The sequence below is a fragment of the Neophocaena asiaeorientalis genome, unplaced genomic scaffold, assembly GCF_003031525.2.
Source record: "Neophocaena asiaeorientalis asiaeorientalis breed wild unplaced genomic scaffold, Neophocaena_asiaeorientalis_V1.1 scaffold347, whole genome shotgun sequence".
Taxonomy (NCBI): Eukaryota; Metazoa; Chordata; class Mammalia; order Artiodactyla; family Phocoenidae; genus Neophocaena; species Neophocaena asiaeorientalis.
In genome coordinates, this window is record NW_020171818.1 from 47,860 (window position 1) to 64,094 (window position 16,235).

The 16,235-nt window shown below is 40.3% G+C and overlaps 1 protein-coding gene across 1 annotated transcript in view; it reads right to left on the reverse strand.

The window, feature by feature from the left end:
* The window catches only part of LOC112395637 (protein lin-9 homolog), a gene marked incomplete at its 3' end in the record, with an annotated part of 77,255 nt that overhangs the window by 37,334 nt on the left and 23,686 nt on the right, over positions 1–16,235 (reverse strand). The window contains exon 7 of the mRNA XM_024738967.1: positions 9,063–9,220. Within this exon, the coding sequence (XP_024594735.1) occupies positions 9,063–9,220 (158 nt within the window). The remainder of the gene's footprint in view (positions 1–9,062; positions 9,221–16,235) is intronic.

Below are 16,235 nucleotides of genomic sequence, written 5' to 3' on the forward strand. Positions count from 1 at the left end.
GAATATAGTTCCCTGTGCTATACAGTAGGACCTTGTTGTTTATGGCTGGCAGCTTTATACATAAGGGCAGTCTTGATCATAAACCCGACTGCATTTGCAAAACAGTAGTTAGCCTATCTCTTTCTGCTTTATTTTTTAATTTTTAGCTGCATTGGGTCTTTGTTGCTGCACGAGGGCTTTCTCTAGTTGCAGCAAGTGGGGGCTATTCTTCATTGCGGTGCGTGGGCTTCTTACTGCGGTGGCTTCTCTCGTTGTGGAGCATGGGCTCTAGGTGCACGGGCTTCACGAGTTGCAGCATGCAGGCTCCGTGGTTGTGGCTCGTGGGCTCTAGAGTGCAGGCTCAGTAGTTGTAGCACACGGGCTTAGCTGCTCTGTGGCATGTGGGATCTTCCTGGACCAGGGATCAAACCTGTGTGCCCTGCATTGGCAGGCAAGTTCTTAACCACTGCTCCACCAGGGAAGTCCACCCTTTCTGCTTTAAATCCTAGTGCTTGCTTTACTTCCTTACTAACAAGGCTTTTTTGTTTTGTTTTGTTTTGTTTTACCAGAATAGGGCACTTATGTCTGCATTAAAAACCTGTTCAGGTAGATATCCTTTCTCCTCCATGACTTTCTTAATGGCATCTGGGAAGCTGTTTGCTGCCTCTCGGTTGGCAGAAGCTGCTTCTCCTGTGATCCTGACATTTTTTAAGCCAAACCTCTTTTTAAAATTATCAAACCATCCTTTGCTGGCATTAAATTCTCCAGCTTTAGATCTTTCACTCCCTTTTGCTCTGTTGTCATATAAATGACTTTGCTTTTTCTCAAATCATATTGGAGTCCATAGGTATGCCTTTCTTATATCAATCCTGCACCCACATAAAAGCTGTATTTTCATTATGAGGTAAAAAGATATTTCAAAAAAATGCTAGGTATTCATGCCTGCTGGCATAGCTGCAGCTATAGCTTCACCAATTTTCCTTTTCTTTTTTTTTACAATGGTCCTTACACTGTACTCATTTATTTATCTTGAAATAGTGGGCAATCACAGATGAAGACCTCAACCTACAGTACATATCAAGCAATTCAACTTTTTCTTGTAATGTCATGACTTTTCTCTGCTTCTTAGGAGCAATTCTAGCATCACTATGGCACTTCATATGGGCTCCATGGTTTATGGTCTTCCACTAAACACAATGAAAATACTTGAGAACTGCAAGAGATCACTTTTTACAATGATATGCAATTTACTGGAGATGAACTGATCACATGGAAATGATTACTGTCACACAGCATTTTTAGCAGATACTCACAACACTTGAGCTCACTGCAACAGCATCGGGAGGTTGCTACAAAATTTTTACAGTAGTACAGTGTATACTACAGTTAGTTTTATGAAGCTATGATTTAATATGGCATCTTTATGTTTGCTTACATTTCTCTCAATGGCAAATGTATGGACTGTGTTTGTGGAAGTAAGTTTTGATAAATTTTACTACCATAAAATATGGTAGTAAATGATAAAGTAGACTATGTCTACATATATCTTGCGCATTCATGACATATCTAACTTTAAAATCTTTTTCAATATTTCACGGCTAAGCAATTCATCTGCAAGTTCTTTCAAGTTGTCACAAATTTCCAAAAAAATTTCCAGTGTGTTATTGAAAAAAAAATCCACATATAAATGGACTCACACAATTCAAACCCATCAAACCCATGTTGTTCAATGGTCAACTGTAGTTGAGTTTGACTTCCTTTTAAAAAAAAAAAAAAAAAATCCAGTCTGATAAGCTCTACAGTGTAGTGTTTAGTTCACTGACATTTAATGTAATTTTAAAAGGGCTAGATATAAGTCTACCATCTTGCTATTTATTTTCTACTCCTCTGTTCTTTCTTTCCTGTCATCTTTTCACTTAACTGAGTATTTGTTATTCTGTCAAATTTAATTCCTCTACTGGCTTTTTAAGTATACCTCTTAACACTTTTTTAAAAGTAATTCCTTCAACTGGACAGCCAAATGCAAAAGAAGAAACTAGACCACTACCTCACATCATATACAAAAATCAACTCAAAATGGACTAAAGACCTGAAAGCAAGACCTCAAACAATAAAACTCCTAGGAATAAACATATGTAGTATGCTCTGTAACATTGATCTTAGCAATATCTTTCTGGATATGTCTCCTCAGGCAAGGGAAACAAAAGCAAAATTGAACAAATGGGATTATATAAAACTAAAAAGTTTCTGCACAGCAAAGGAAACCATCAGCAAAATGAAAAAACAAATGGAAGATATTTGCAAATCATATATCCATTAATTGGCTAATATCCCAAATATATAAAGAACTCATACAACTCAACAACAAAAAGACACACAACCCAATAAAAAAATGGGCAGCAGAGCTGAATAGGTGATTTTCTAAAGAAGACATATAGATGGCCAACAGGCACATGAAAAGATATTCATTGCTAATTGTTAGGAAAATGCAAATCAAAACCACAATGACTCACTATCAAAACAAAACAAAACAAACCCCAAAACAACCCAATCAAAAAACAGGCAGGGGACTTCCCTGGTGCAGTGGTTAAGAGTCCACCTGCCAATGCAGGGAACACGGGTTCAAGCCCTGGTCCAGGAGGATCCCACATGCCATGGAGCAGCTGGGCCTGTGGGCCACAACTACTAAGCCTGTGCTCTAGAGCCCTTAAGCCACAACTACTGAGCCCACGTGCCACAACTACTGAAGGCCGCACGCCTAGAACCCATGCTCCGCAACAAGAGAAGGCACCACAATGAGAAGCCCGCACACCGCAACAAAGAGTAACCCCCACTCGCTGCAACTAGAGAAAGTCCATGTGCAGCAGCAAAGACCCAACTCAGCCAAAAATAAATAAATAAATGAATGAATAAATTAATTAATTAAAAAAAATAGGCAAGTGATCTAAATAGACATTTCTCCGAGGAAGACATCCAGATGGCCAACAGGCACATGAAAAGATGCTCAACACTGCTAATTATTAGAGAAATGCAAATCAAAACTATAATGAGGTATCATCTCACACGGGTCAGAATTGCCATCATCAAAAGTCTACAATAAAAAATGCTGGAGAGGGTGTGGAGAAAAGGGAACCCTCATACACTATTGGTGGGAATGTAAATTGGTGTAGCCACTATGGAAAACAGTCTGGAGGTTCCTTTAAAAACAAAAAATAGAGTTATCATATGTTCCAGCAACCCCACTCCTGGGTATATATCCAGAAAAGATGAAAACTAAGTCAAAAAGATAATGCACCCCAATGTTCATAACAGCATTATTTACAATAGCCAGGACATGGAAACAACCCAAGTGCCCAGCAACAGATGATTACTTTAAGAAGATGTGAGATTTTATATATATGTATAAAACACACAGGAATATTACTCAACCATAAAAAAGAGTAAAATATTTAAAACAACATGGATGGACCTAGAGAATATCATAGTAAGTGAAGTAAGTCAGAGAAAGATAAATATTATATGATATTACTTATATGTGGAATCTAAAAAGTAATACAAATGAATCTATATACCATACAGAAACAGACTCATAGACATAGAAAACAAACTTATAGTTACCAAAAGGGAAAGGGAGGTATGGGGGGTATAAATTGGGAGTATGGGATTAACAAAACTACACATAAAATAGATAAGCAACAAGGATTTACTATACAGCACAGGGAATTATATTCAATATCTTATAATAACCTATAATGGAAAATAATCTGAAAAAAATATGTATAATTAAATTACTTTCCTATACAGCTGAAACTAACACAATATTGTAAATCAACTGTACTTCAATTAAAAAAAAACCACAGTGAGGTATCACCTCACATCTGTTAGACTGGCTATTATCAAAAAGGCAAGAAATAACAAGGGTTGGCAAGGACAGGAGAAAAGGAAACCCTCATACACTGTTGGTGGGAATGTTAAGTTGGTGCAGCTACTATAAGAAACAGTGTGAAGATTCCCCCCCAAATTAAGACTAGAACTACCACATGATCTACCTATCCCACTTCTGTGTATTCATCCAAAGAATACAAAAACACTAATTCAAAAAGATATATGCACCCCTATGTTCATAGCAACATTATTTAGAATAGCCAAGATATGAAAACAACCTAAGTGCCTATCAATGAATGAATGGATAAAGATATGCTACACACGGGCTTCCCTGGTGGCGCAGTGGTTGAGAGTCCCCCTGCCGATGCAGGGGACATGGGTTCGTGCCCCGGTCCGGGAAGATCCCACATGCCGTGGAGCGGCTGGGCCCGTGAGCCATGGCCGCTGAGCCTGCGTGTCCAGAGCCTGTGCTCCGCAACGGGAGAGGCCACAACAGTGAGCGGCCCACGTACCACAAAAAAAAAAAAAAAAAAAAAAAGAGATGCTATACACACAGACGCACACACGCACTGGAATACTACTCCACGGTAAAAAAAAAGAGTAGTGATTACCCGAGGGGAAGGGGTGGGACAGGGGAGGGTGAAATGGGTAAAGGGGATCAACTGTATGGTGAGAGACAGAAACTAAACTTCTGGTGGCTAGCATGCTGTAAATGTAAAGAGAAGATGAAATATAACGTATACATGAAACTTGTTATAAACCAACGTTACCTCAATAAAAGATTTTTTAAAAGTAATTCCTTTACTAGTTCTCAAAGTACGGCCCCACTCCAGCAGCATCAACACCACTTGGAAACTTCCTGAAATGCAAATTCTCAGGCCCTACCCCTGACCTTCTGAATCAGAAACTCTGGAGTGGAGGCCAGTAATCTGTCTTTTTAAAGCCTTCCAGGTGATCTGACGCACACTAAGGTTTCTGAACCTCAATATTCTAGGGATTATAATATTCACTCCTTACTTATTACACTCTACTTCAGTTAATACTGTATACTCTCACTACAAATTTAAGAAACAAACACAACAGTTCCATTTTACACATATATTTACTATTTCTGGTGCTGTTAATCTGTAGTCAAGGTTCCATCTGGTATCATATCCCTTCAATCTGAAAAGTTCATTTGACATAGCATCTAGTGTTCTTTTCCCGTAAGAAGTCAGCTGCTGTTTGTATCACTGTTCCTCATGTAATGTTGTTTTTCTAATGAATGCTTTCAAGATTTGCTCTGTATTTTTTCTGTGTTGTGTCTAATTATGGGTTATGTATACACGTGGGTTATATGCCTTGGGGTTTAGAGTACTGTGGATCTGTACTTTTTTTTTTTTAAATCGAGTTTGGGGAAGGTGGCCAAAATGGCGGAGTAGGAAGTCCTTGAGCTCACCTCTTCCCATCGGCACACCAAAATTACAATATTTACAGAGCAACTATTGATGAGAAAGACCAGAAGACAAGCAAAAATGATCTTCTACAACTAAAGATGCAAAGGAACCACGACCGGACAGGTAGGAGGGGCAGAGACACAGTATAGTCAAGAACAATACCTCCACAAAGGTGAGGATAATAACAATTGTAGAGGTTCTCCCCAAGGAGCAAGGGATCTGAACCCCACGTGGGGCTCTCCAAACTGGAAGTCCTGCAATAGGACGACAAACACCAGAACACCTTCCTTTGAAGGCCAGCAGGGCTTACATTCGGGAGAGCCAGAGGGCTATGGGAAATAGACTCCATTCTTAAAGGGTGCACACAAAATCTTACAAGCTCTAGGACGCAGAGCAGAAGCAGTAGTTCAAAAGGCGCCTCGGTTAGACCCACCTGCTGATCTTGGAGAGCCTCCCTGAGAGGCAGGAGCCAAGTGGAGCTTACCGGGGGGAAAGAGACACTTGTGGCAGCCATTTCTGGGAGCTTGTTCAACCACGAGGACACTGGTGCTGGCAAGCGCCATTTTTTAATCCTCCTTCTAGCTTATTAGGGCTGGGACTCGGCCCCGCCCAGCAGCCTGTCTGCACCAGTAATGGGACACCTCAGGCCAAGCAGCTGGCTGGGCGGGGACACAGCCCCACCCACCAGCTGGCCTGGCTGGGAGCCCCTGAGCCCATAGCCGCTTCAGGACCTGGACTTATCCACCAGAGGGCCCAGGACCGGCCACTGACACCAACGAGCCTCACTAGTTCCAGGTCCCCAGGGCCCTGCACCAGAGACCCTGGGACCTGGCTTTGCTCACAAGTGAGCCAGCATTAGCCCCAGGATCAGCCTCACCCACCACTGGGCAGGCACCAGCCACTGGGTCCTCGCCCCGCACAACAGAGACCAACGCACTAACTCAGGGAGTTCCAGGGCCCTGCAGCCAGAGACTTTGGGTCTGGCTCCACCCACCAGTGAGCCGGCACTAGCCCCAGGACCCGGGCTCACCCACCAGTGGGTGGGTACCAGCCTGGGGACTCCCTGGGCCTCAGCCCTGCCCACCAGTGGGCGGACACCAGGCCCTGCGGCTAGAGAACCCAGGACCCAGCTCTGCCTACAAGGGGGCTGGCACCAGCGCAAGGATCTGATCCCCTGCGCCCTGTCGCACCCACCACTGGGTGGACAGCAGCCCCAGGACCACCACAGACCTACAGCCTGCTGTGTCTGGATGCAGCCCACAGACCAGCAGGCCTGCACTAGCTCCAAGACCCACTGAGCCCTAGTCCCACCCACCAGCAGGCTAATGCCAGCTCTGGGACGCCTTGGGCCCCTCAGCTAGCCGCCCCAGGAACTGCTCCTGTCCACCAGTGATGGGACACTAGCCCAGGGAATAGCAGGGGCTCTGGCCTGCCAACCAGCAGGCTGACAGCAGGCCGCCAGACATACTGGGCCCCTCAGCCAGCAGCCTCAGGACCCAGCTCCACTAACCAGCAGGCTGATAACCAGCTTTGGGATATCCCAGGCCCCTACAGACAGCCATGCCAGGAACTAGCGCACCCACCAGCACTAGATCTGGGACCCCAGCCTGCAACCACACACCCCGAGCCCAGCTCCACCCGCCAGTGGGCCAGTACTAGTCCCAGGAACCCCCTACTCACTCCTGCAGCCAGCCACCTTGTGCCCCAGCCCACAGACGGAAGCCTTCCACGAGGCAGGGCCTAGCAACCAACCTGAAGGAGGGCCAGCCACACCTATCAGACTGCCCACAGTAGTCAGGCCACCACAACAGAAGGACCCAGGCAGCCCACACGGGGGGCACCCCTAGAGCACACAGCTCTGGTGACCAGAGGGGAGTGCGCTGCTGGGAAGCACAGGAGGTCTCCCACAAGAGGTCACTTCTCCAAGGTCGGCAAATGTAATGGATGCATGTCAAATCATTATGACCTACACTTTACAGTGTGTATGTCAACTATATCTCGAAAAAACTGAAAGAAAAAATCGTCTTTTTTTCCCCACATGCCATTGTGCCTTTCTTCTCCTTTTAAGAACACTAATTACATGTATGTTATTTGCATAATATTGTCCCACAGGTCTCTGAGGCTCTATTAATGTTTTTTCCATTTTTTCCTCCATGCTTTCACAATGGATCATTTATACTGATTTATTCTGAAGTTCACTTACCCTTGGTTTTGCTGTTTCCAATACGCTTTTAAGCCCATTCAGAATTTTTCTTTTCAGACACTATACTTTTCAATTTTAAATGTGTTTTATCTAAGTAATTTCCATCTATCTACTGTGATATCCCCATTAATTATGACCATATTTACATTTAAGTTCTTGAACATGTTTTATAATAGATATTTTGAAACTAATTCCAGTATCTGAGTCATCCCACCATCTGTTTTCTATTGATTGCTTTTGGTCTTTACTACAGAACCTATTTTTATGTTTCTTCATAGGTTTAATAATTTTTTATTATATGCTGACACCTCCTTTAAACCAAACAGAAACCTTCAAAAGCTCTAGTAGTTGACTCCTACAAACTTTTCTCATATCTTGACATATCCAGTCCCACCTATTCTGCATTGTGACATGAGTACCTACTTACTGACACTGTAAAATTTTCAGTCTTATCAAATAATACTGCCAATCCTTAAATGCTGTAGCACTTAACTTTTAAGGATTTCCTAATTGGGTCTACGTGTCACTCTATTCACGCCAGCATTTCTCTGATTAGTAGTTATATTGTAGACTTTGTACTTAATTATATGGGGTTTTTAGAACGAATATATTTTTTCAGGAATGCTATCTCTCCCTCACTCTATCTCCACCCCCACTCCCAGACTAATTTTGTAAAGAGAGAGACCATATATATCATCTGTAACTTCTATACATGGTAGGTTATGACTAAATGCATTCTTCTCTTTTCCAAATGCATTTTATATGCATGATACAGTCTCTTCCTTATTATCTACCTTTCCTTTCATTACCCATTTTTACAATATAATGGAAACATGTACCACTTTTATATCCAGAAAAAAATAATATAAATATGTAGTTCAATGTTCCCTTTCCTCCAGAAAATATTCTCTGATTAATCCAACCATTTTTCAAACTCTTCCAGTACTATTACTACCCTACCTACCCACGTAACACCTTGTTATTTCTTGTATTATATAAATTGTAATTTTAGATCACCAAATTATTAAGGATTAACTTAAACTTGAGGTTTTGGTGGTAATTTCCCTCAGTGTTGTAACTGAAGTGAACACATAGAATCACCACCTACAAATGGACAGAATTTACATCTTTACAAAACTACCTACTGAATAATTTAGTTTTATTCAGTCATTAGAAATGGAGTACTTCTAAACTCAAAGATCACAAGAACAATGGTGTTTGTGAACTAACCGGGTAAAAATGGTTAGAAAAGAAAATCAATGAGTGGAAGCAAAAACAGAATTCAAAATGTTTAAAATTTAAACATTATACTTATTTTAAATTTCATCTTTGTGGCAGTTTGCTTTAGTTTACGTTGTGGCAGACACTGCTTTGAAAAGGTACACTTTTATCCAATTTCTTTAAAAAACAGACTTCACAGATTAAGAAACAGTAACCTCTACAGAATATTGCTATAGAATTATAGTTTAAGCTTTCTAATATAAAAGCCATTTGTCTAATAAACGTTATCTTGGTGAAAAACTGCAAGTCAAAATAGTAATAAGCTTATCTTCACCTACCTGTAACTTTGGTTCCAATAACCAGGGGCAAAGGAATTTCATCTGGGAGATCCTTGAACTGTGAAACATCCGCAACTTTCCTTTGTTGTAAGAGCCTTATTTTCTGCCGTTTCTGTTTTAATGCTGATCTCTCTTCCTCAAAAAATGCAGAAGAACATCTAGAATAAATTATAAAAATCATATAAACTGATAACTGTCCTATATAAAAACTTCAAGTCAGGCCACTCATCTCACTACTCCCTTTATTCTTCTCATTCTTTTAAGTACTATATTTAAAAATGGGTTCTTAGCAATAATAATTTTCTCTTCAAAGTAAATTACCTTTATATCTTTTTAAGAACAGGACCTTGCAAGACTGAAAGATACATAAGCAAGTCTAGATTATTCCTTCCTCAAAGCAGGAGGATTTGTTCACCATCCTTTGACAAAACTGCACCTGGATCCCAGGTCTCCTCTTAAGAACAATGTTCAGTTTCAATACTCTATTCAAAAGAACATGATATTTTCCCTGTGACCCAGTGAGCCTATCTGTACAGGAATTAAAGATGAGACTTACCACCGTGTAAACTTTTAATCATATTTCCTGTCTTGAAGTATGTATACTGAATATACTCTTACCTTTAGGGCCTGTCATATTTCTATTTTCAAATTCTAGGATGAACCAAAGGTATTTAAACAAAGCTTTCAGGCCACAAAATATACATCCATGTCACTACAGTCAAGATAATGAACATACAAAGACATTAATCAGCCCCCTAAAGTTTCCTTGTGCCACTTTACTATCCTTCCTTTGCTTCCTCTCATTTCTATACTCCTACTTCTCAAGCAATCACTAAGTTGCTTTCTGTATTAAGTTTATATCTTCTAAAGTTTTATATAAATGGAATCATCTAGTATATACTCTTTCTTCAGGCTTCTTTCATTCAGCATAATTATTCTAAGATTTGTCCATATTGGTGTATGTATCAGTGGTTCATTTCTTTTTATTGTGACACATCCTATTCTATGGATATAGTACCATTTGTTTATCCATTCACCTGTTAGTGGACTTATGGGTTATTTCCAGGTTTTGGCTATTACGACAAAGTTGATATGATCATCTGTGTGTGGGCTTCTGTACAAACATGTGCTTTCATTTCTCTTGATTAAAGTAGTAGAAGGGCTGGGTCATACGGTCAATGTGTGTTTAACACTTTAAAAAATCAAAGAATCCAAATATCACCAAAGAAGATATACAATTAGCAAATAAACATATGAAAAGATGCTCCACACTATATGCCACCAGGGAAATGAAAATTAAATGAGATATCACTACACACTTATTAAATTGCTAAAATCTGGAACATGGACAACTTCAAATGCTGGTGAGGATGTGGAACAACAGGAATTCATTCATTTCTAGTGGAATGCAAAATGGAAGACAGTTCGGTAGTTTCTTACAAAACTAAATATACTCTTACCATAAAATCCAACAATCATGCTCCTTGGTTTTTACTCAAATGAGTTGAAAACTTATATCCACACAAAAATCTGCATAGATGTTTACAGAATCTTTATTCATAATTGCTAAAACTTGGAATCAACTAAGACGTTCTTCAGTAGGTAAATGAATAAACAAACTGGTACATCCAGAGAATGGAGTATTATTCAGTACCAAAAAGAATGAGCTATCAAATCATGAAAAGACACGGAGGAACCTGAATGCATATTACCAAGTGAAAGAAGCCAATCTAAAAAGGTTACATTCTGTGTGATCCCAATACATGACATTCTGGAAAATGCAAAGCTATGAAGACAATAAAAATATCAGTGGTTGCCAGCAGTTGTGGGGATGCGGAGAGGGGTGAATTGGTAGAACACAGAGGATTTTTAGGGCAATGAAAATACTCTGTAAAATATAATAATGATAGATATATGTCACTAAATATTTGTCAAAACCCACAGAAGGTATAATACCAAGAGCGAACTCTAATGGAAACTATGGACTTTGGGTGGTTATGATGTGTTGGTGCAGGCTCATCAGCTGTCACAAATGCACCACTCTAACGGAGGACACTGATAGTGGAGGAGGCTATGTATGTGGGCGGGGGGCAGTAAACCGGAAATCTCTGTATCTTCCTCTCAATTTTGTTGTAAACCTAAAACGACTCTTAAAAAATTAAGTCTTTTAAAAAAGAAAGAAAGGAACTGCCAAACAGTTTTTTCAAAGTGGTTATACAATTTTATATTCCCATCAGCGGTGTAAAAGTTTCCCCATAGCCTCACCAACACGTGGTAGGCTTGGTCTAGTAAATTTTCAACACTGGTTTTAATTTGCATTTTTCTAATGACTAATTATGTTGAATATCCTCTCATTGGTTTATTTGATATTCTTATATCATTGGTGAATCATCTGTTCAAATCTTTTGCCAATTTGTTCAAAGGGCTGTTTGATTTTTTTTTTCCAGCTGTGCCATGTAGCATGAGGATTCTAATTCCCCAACCAGGGATCAAACCCGTGCCCCCTGCAGTGGAAGCATGGGGCCCTAATCACTGGACCACCAGGGAATTCCCGTTTGATTCTTTTTTTTTTTTTTTTTTTTTTTTTTTTGCGGTATGCGGGCCTCTCACTGTTGTGGCCTCTCCCGTTGCAGAGCACAGGCTCCGGACGTGCAGGCTCAGCAGCCATGGCTCACGGGCCCAGCCACTCCGCGGAATGTGGGATCTTCCTGGACCGGGGCACGAACCCGTGTCACCTGCATCAGCAGGCGGATTCTCAACCACTGCGCCACCAGGGAAGCCCCCGTTTGATTCTTAATACTGAATTTTCAGAGTTCTTCATACATTCTGGATATAATATACACTTTCAGCAATCAAATTTTATTGAAATAGTATTTTTGCATAGTTAATACATTCATAGGCTTCTAATTTAAAAGGTTCAAAAGGCACTGAAAACTCTTAATACCTCTGTCCCTCGGTTTCCTGTCTTCCAGAGGATCATGACTGTAAGTTTTCTACATGCCCTTCATTGATACTTTAGGAATACACAAGCAAAAACTGCTTATGTTCCCTTCTTATTTTCCCCAAATAGCTACAATATGCTCTGTTGTGTATTTTGCTTTCTTAAAGTATCTTAGCAATCACTTCTATATCAGTACATTAGAAAACTCCTCTGTTTTTTGGTGGGTTTTTTTGGTCACACCACACAGCATGCGGGATGCTGGTTCCCCGACTAGGGATTGAACCTGCGACCGCTGCAATGGAAGCGCAGGGTCTTAACCCCTGGGCCTCCAGGGAAGTCCAACTTCCTCTGATTTTAAGTTAAATGATTTCAGAGTTTTCTACTATTTTGAGGTACCATACTTTAATTAATCATTCCTCTATTTATGGACACAGGTTTTTGCCAATCTTTTGCTTCTACAAATACTACTGTACGTGTCATTTTACCCATGTACAAGTATTTCTGTGATCTAAATTCGCAAAAGTACTAGGTTACAGGGTATGGAAATTTGAAAATTTGACAGATGTTACCAAATTGCCCTCCACAGAGGTTATATAAATTTAATCTCTCACCACCAATAGTGACTTTTTCACCACACCATTGCCAAACCCAACATATTAAAACTTTATGAACTCCATTGATCTGATAGTTAAAAACAGTATTCTGATTTTATATTTGATTTTATACTTCTCACTATGAGTAAGATTAAACTGTTTTCATCTGTTCAGAAGAGCCATTTCTTTTTCCTTTCTTATGTACTGTCATATAAACAGACACTTTTATTATAGGTTATTTGACTTTTTTTAATTGATTCATACATAGTTCTTCATATATTTGGAAATTAGTCCTTTGTTGTAAGAATTATAAATATTTCTGTTATTGTCTTTTGACTTTGTTTATGGATTTTCTGTAGGGGGGCAATGCAAAATGTTTTCATTTTTATGAAGTCAAATTTATCGATATTTTCTTTTATGGTTCCTAACTTTGGGGCCTGTTAGAAAGATCTTCTCCAATTCAAGATTAAGCAAAACTCTCCTACAGGTTCCCCTAGTGGTTTTACTGTTTCATTTTAAAAATGTGAATCTCTGATCCTTTTCAAATGTTTCCTGGTATAAAGTATGAGATATGAAACCAACTTGTTTTCTTAGATTGCTTCCGAGTGGTCTCAGTATCCATTAAATAAGTAATTTAACCCCTCTCTCCCTATGTGCTTGAGATGCAACCACTGTTATCATGTATTAAATTCCTATAGACATCTTTGATTCTATCTGGACTTTCTCTTTTTTTTTTAGTTTTAATTTTATTGGAGTATAGTTGATTTACAATGTTGTGTTAGTTTCATGGGCTTTCTCTCCTTTTTTTTTTTCTCTCCTTTTTTTTTTCTCTCCTTTTTAATTCATCTTTCTATGCATGTACCACTACAACACCATTTTGATTATGATCACATTATATCTATTTTAATAGGTGATAATACATACTACATATGTATGTATGATACTACATAGTCTCCCTTTATTACCTTGCTTCTTCAGAATTTTCCTGGATCTTTCTGCTTGATTTCTCCTCTTATATGTGAATTTTAGAATTAATTGATCTAGTTTAAAGTAAAAAAAAGGGGCGGGCCTACTGATATTTTTATTGGGACTGATTTTAGAATGCTGCATATCCTAATCCAAGATCATCTATGTCTTCCCATTTCCTCATTTGTCTCCTGCACATTTCCTGTTAAGCTCCTTCTTGGTATTTTACTTTACCTTTTTTTTAGGATATTTGGAAAAGTACATTGTATCAATAATTTGTAGTGTACCTCAACTTCCTCAGAGAAAAGAAAAACTATAAACTTTTGTTGAAAATAAAGACTTCATTTCAACTATTAATTTACCTTGATGAAGTAAAGGACTATAAAATTCAACAATGTTATGGTAACATAAGAAAGGATAAATTAATAAGAGGAATATTATGATTTTATGAAATATTATATTTTATGAAATATTATATTAGAAATATTATGACAAACTGCAGAATTATAACTAAACAATAAAATAAGGTGTGACTAATATCTCATTCTGACAATAATTAGAAACAGTGTGGCTTAATTTACTCAAACATGTAAAGTCACAGCAAAAAGCCCCCAAATGGCCTAAAGTAATTAACAAAGACCATAAATTACCTGTATGAAACACACTAACATATCACATTTTGATTTGTTCTTATAAATGAGGGAGATATTTAAAACATCAGCAGCAATGTCATCTTTCCATACAAGGGATAAAATAAAATATTACCAGTTCAATGAAAAGTTCTCCTTGAATTTCATTACTATCTACAGAAATCAGGAAAACTAAATTCCATACCTACTTGTCCAAGTCACTTTATAATTCCAAGTCTTCTCTGAATTTCCCCACCATTTAAACTGAAAATGTCTTACACATGCTTTTACTAGGCAGACAGACATGAGACTAATGATGTAGTATATTGCAAAATTTCTCTCAAAAGTAATATAAAGTTTTCTGATGTGTTAAGAAAGCAAGAGAACACTAGAAAAGGAAAAGCAGTTTAACACGAAAAGTAATTCTCAGGAAGTAACATATTGGATACATTCACTTGATTTGTTTCTACATAAAGTAAAACATGCATTTGTGGAAAGGCTCTTGAGGTGATAAAAAGAGTTTTACAAAAGGTAATAACAATGTATGCGGGGAGAGAGGGGGAAGATGGCAGAAGGGTAAGACGCAGAGATCACCTTCCTCCCCAAAGATACATCAGAAATACATCTACATGTGGAATAACTACTACAGAACACCTACTGAACACTGGCAGAAGACCTCAGACCTCCCAAAAGGCAAGAAACTCCCCCACGAACGTGGGTAGGACAAAAGAAAAAAGAATAAACAGAGACAAAAGAATAGGGATGGGACCTGCACCAGTGGGAGGGAGCCGGTAAGGAGGAAAGGTTTCCACACACTAGCAGCCCCTTTGCGGGTGGAGACTGCGGGCGGCGGAAGAAGGGAGCTCCGGGGCCGCGGAGGAGAGCGCAGCCACAGGGTTGCGGAGGGCAAAGCGAGAGATTCCCGCACAGAGGATCGGTGCCGACCAGCACTCACCAGCCCGAGAGGCTTGTCTGCTCACCCGCCGGGGCAGGCGGAGCTGGGAGCTGAGGCTCGGGCTTCGGTAGGAGCCCAGGTAGAGGACTGGCTGCGTGAACACAGCCGGAAGGCGGTAGTGCGCCATGGCTAGCCGGGAGGGAGTCCGGGAATGGAGCTGCCGAAGAGGCAAGAGACTTTTTCTTCCCTCTTCGTTTCCTGGTGCTCGAGGAGAGGGGATTAAGAGCGCTGCTTAAAAGAGTTTCAGACACGGGTGCGAGCCGCGGCTAACAGCGCGGACCCCAGAGACGGGCATGAGACGCTAAGGCTGCTGCTGCCGCCACCAAGAAGCCTGTGTGCGAGCACAGGTCACTATCCACACCCCGCTACCGGGGAGCCTGTGCAGCCCACCTCTGCCAGGGTCCCGGGATACAGGAACAACTTCCCTGGGAGAACGCACGGTGCGCCTCAGGCTGGTGCAACGTCACGCTGGCCTCTGCCGCCGCAGGCTCGTCCCGCACCCCATACCCCTCCCTCCCTGCAGCCTGAGTGAGCCAGAGCCCCCAATCAGCGGCTCCTTTAACCCCGCCCTGTCTGAGCAAAGAACAGACGCCCTCCGGCGACCTACACGCAGAGGCGGGGCCAAATCCAAAGCTGAGCCCCGGGAGCTGTGCGAACAAAGAAGAGAAAGGGAAATCCCTCCCAGCAGCCTCAGTAGGAACAGATTAAATCTCCACAGTCAACTTGATGTACCCTGCATCTGTGGAATACCAGAATAGACAACCAATCATAACAAATTGAAGAGGTGGACTTTGAGAGCAAGATTTATTATTTATTCCCCTTTTCCTCTTTTTGTGAGTGTGTATGCTTCTGTGTGATATTCCGTCTGTATAGCTTTGCTTTCACCATTATACTAAATAAAATAAAGACTATTAGAAGAGACAAAGAAGGACACTACATAATGATCAAGGGATCGATCCAAGAAAAAGATTTAACAATTGTAAATATTTATGCAACTAACATAGGAGCACCTCAATACATAAGGCAAATACTAACAGCCATAAAAGGGGAAATCGACAGTAACACATTCATAGTAGGGGACTTTAATAC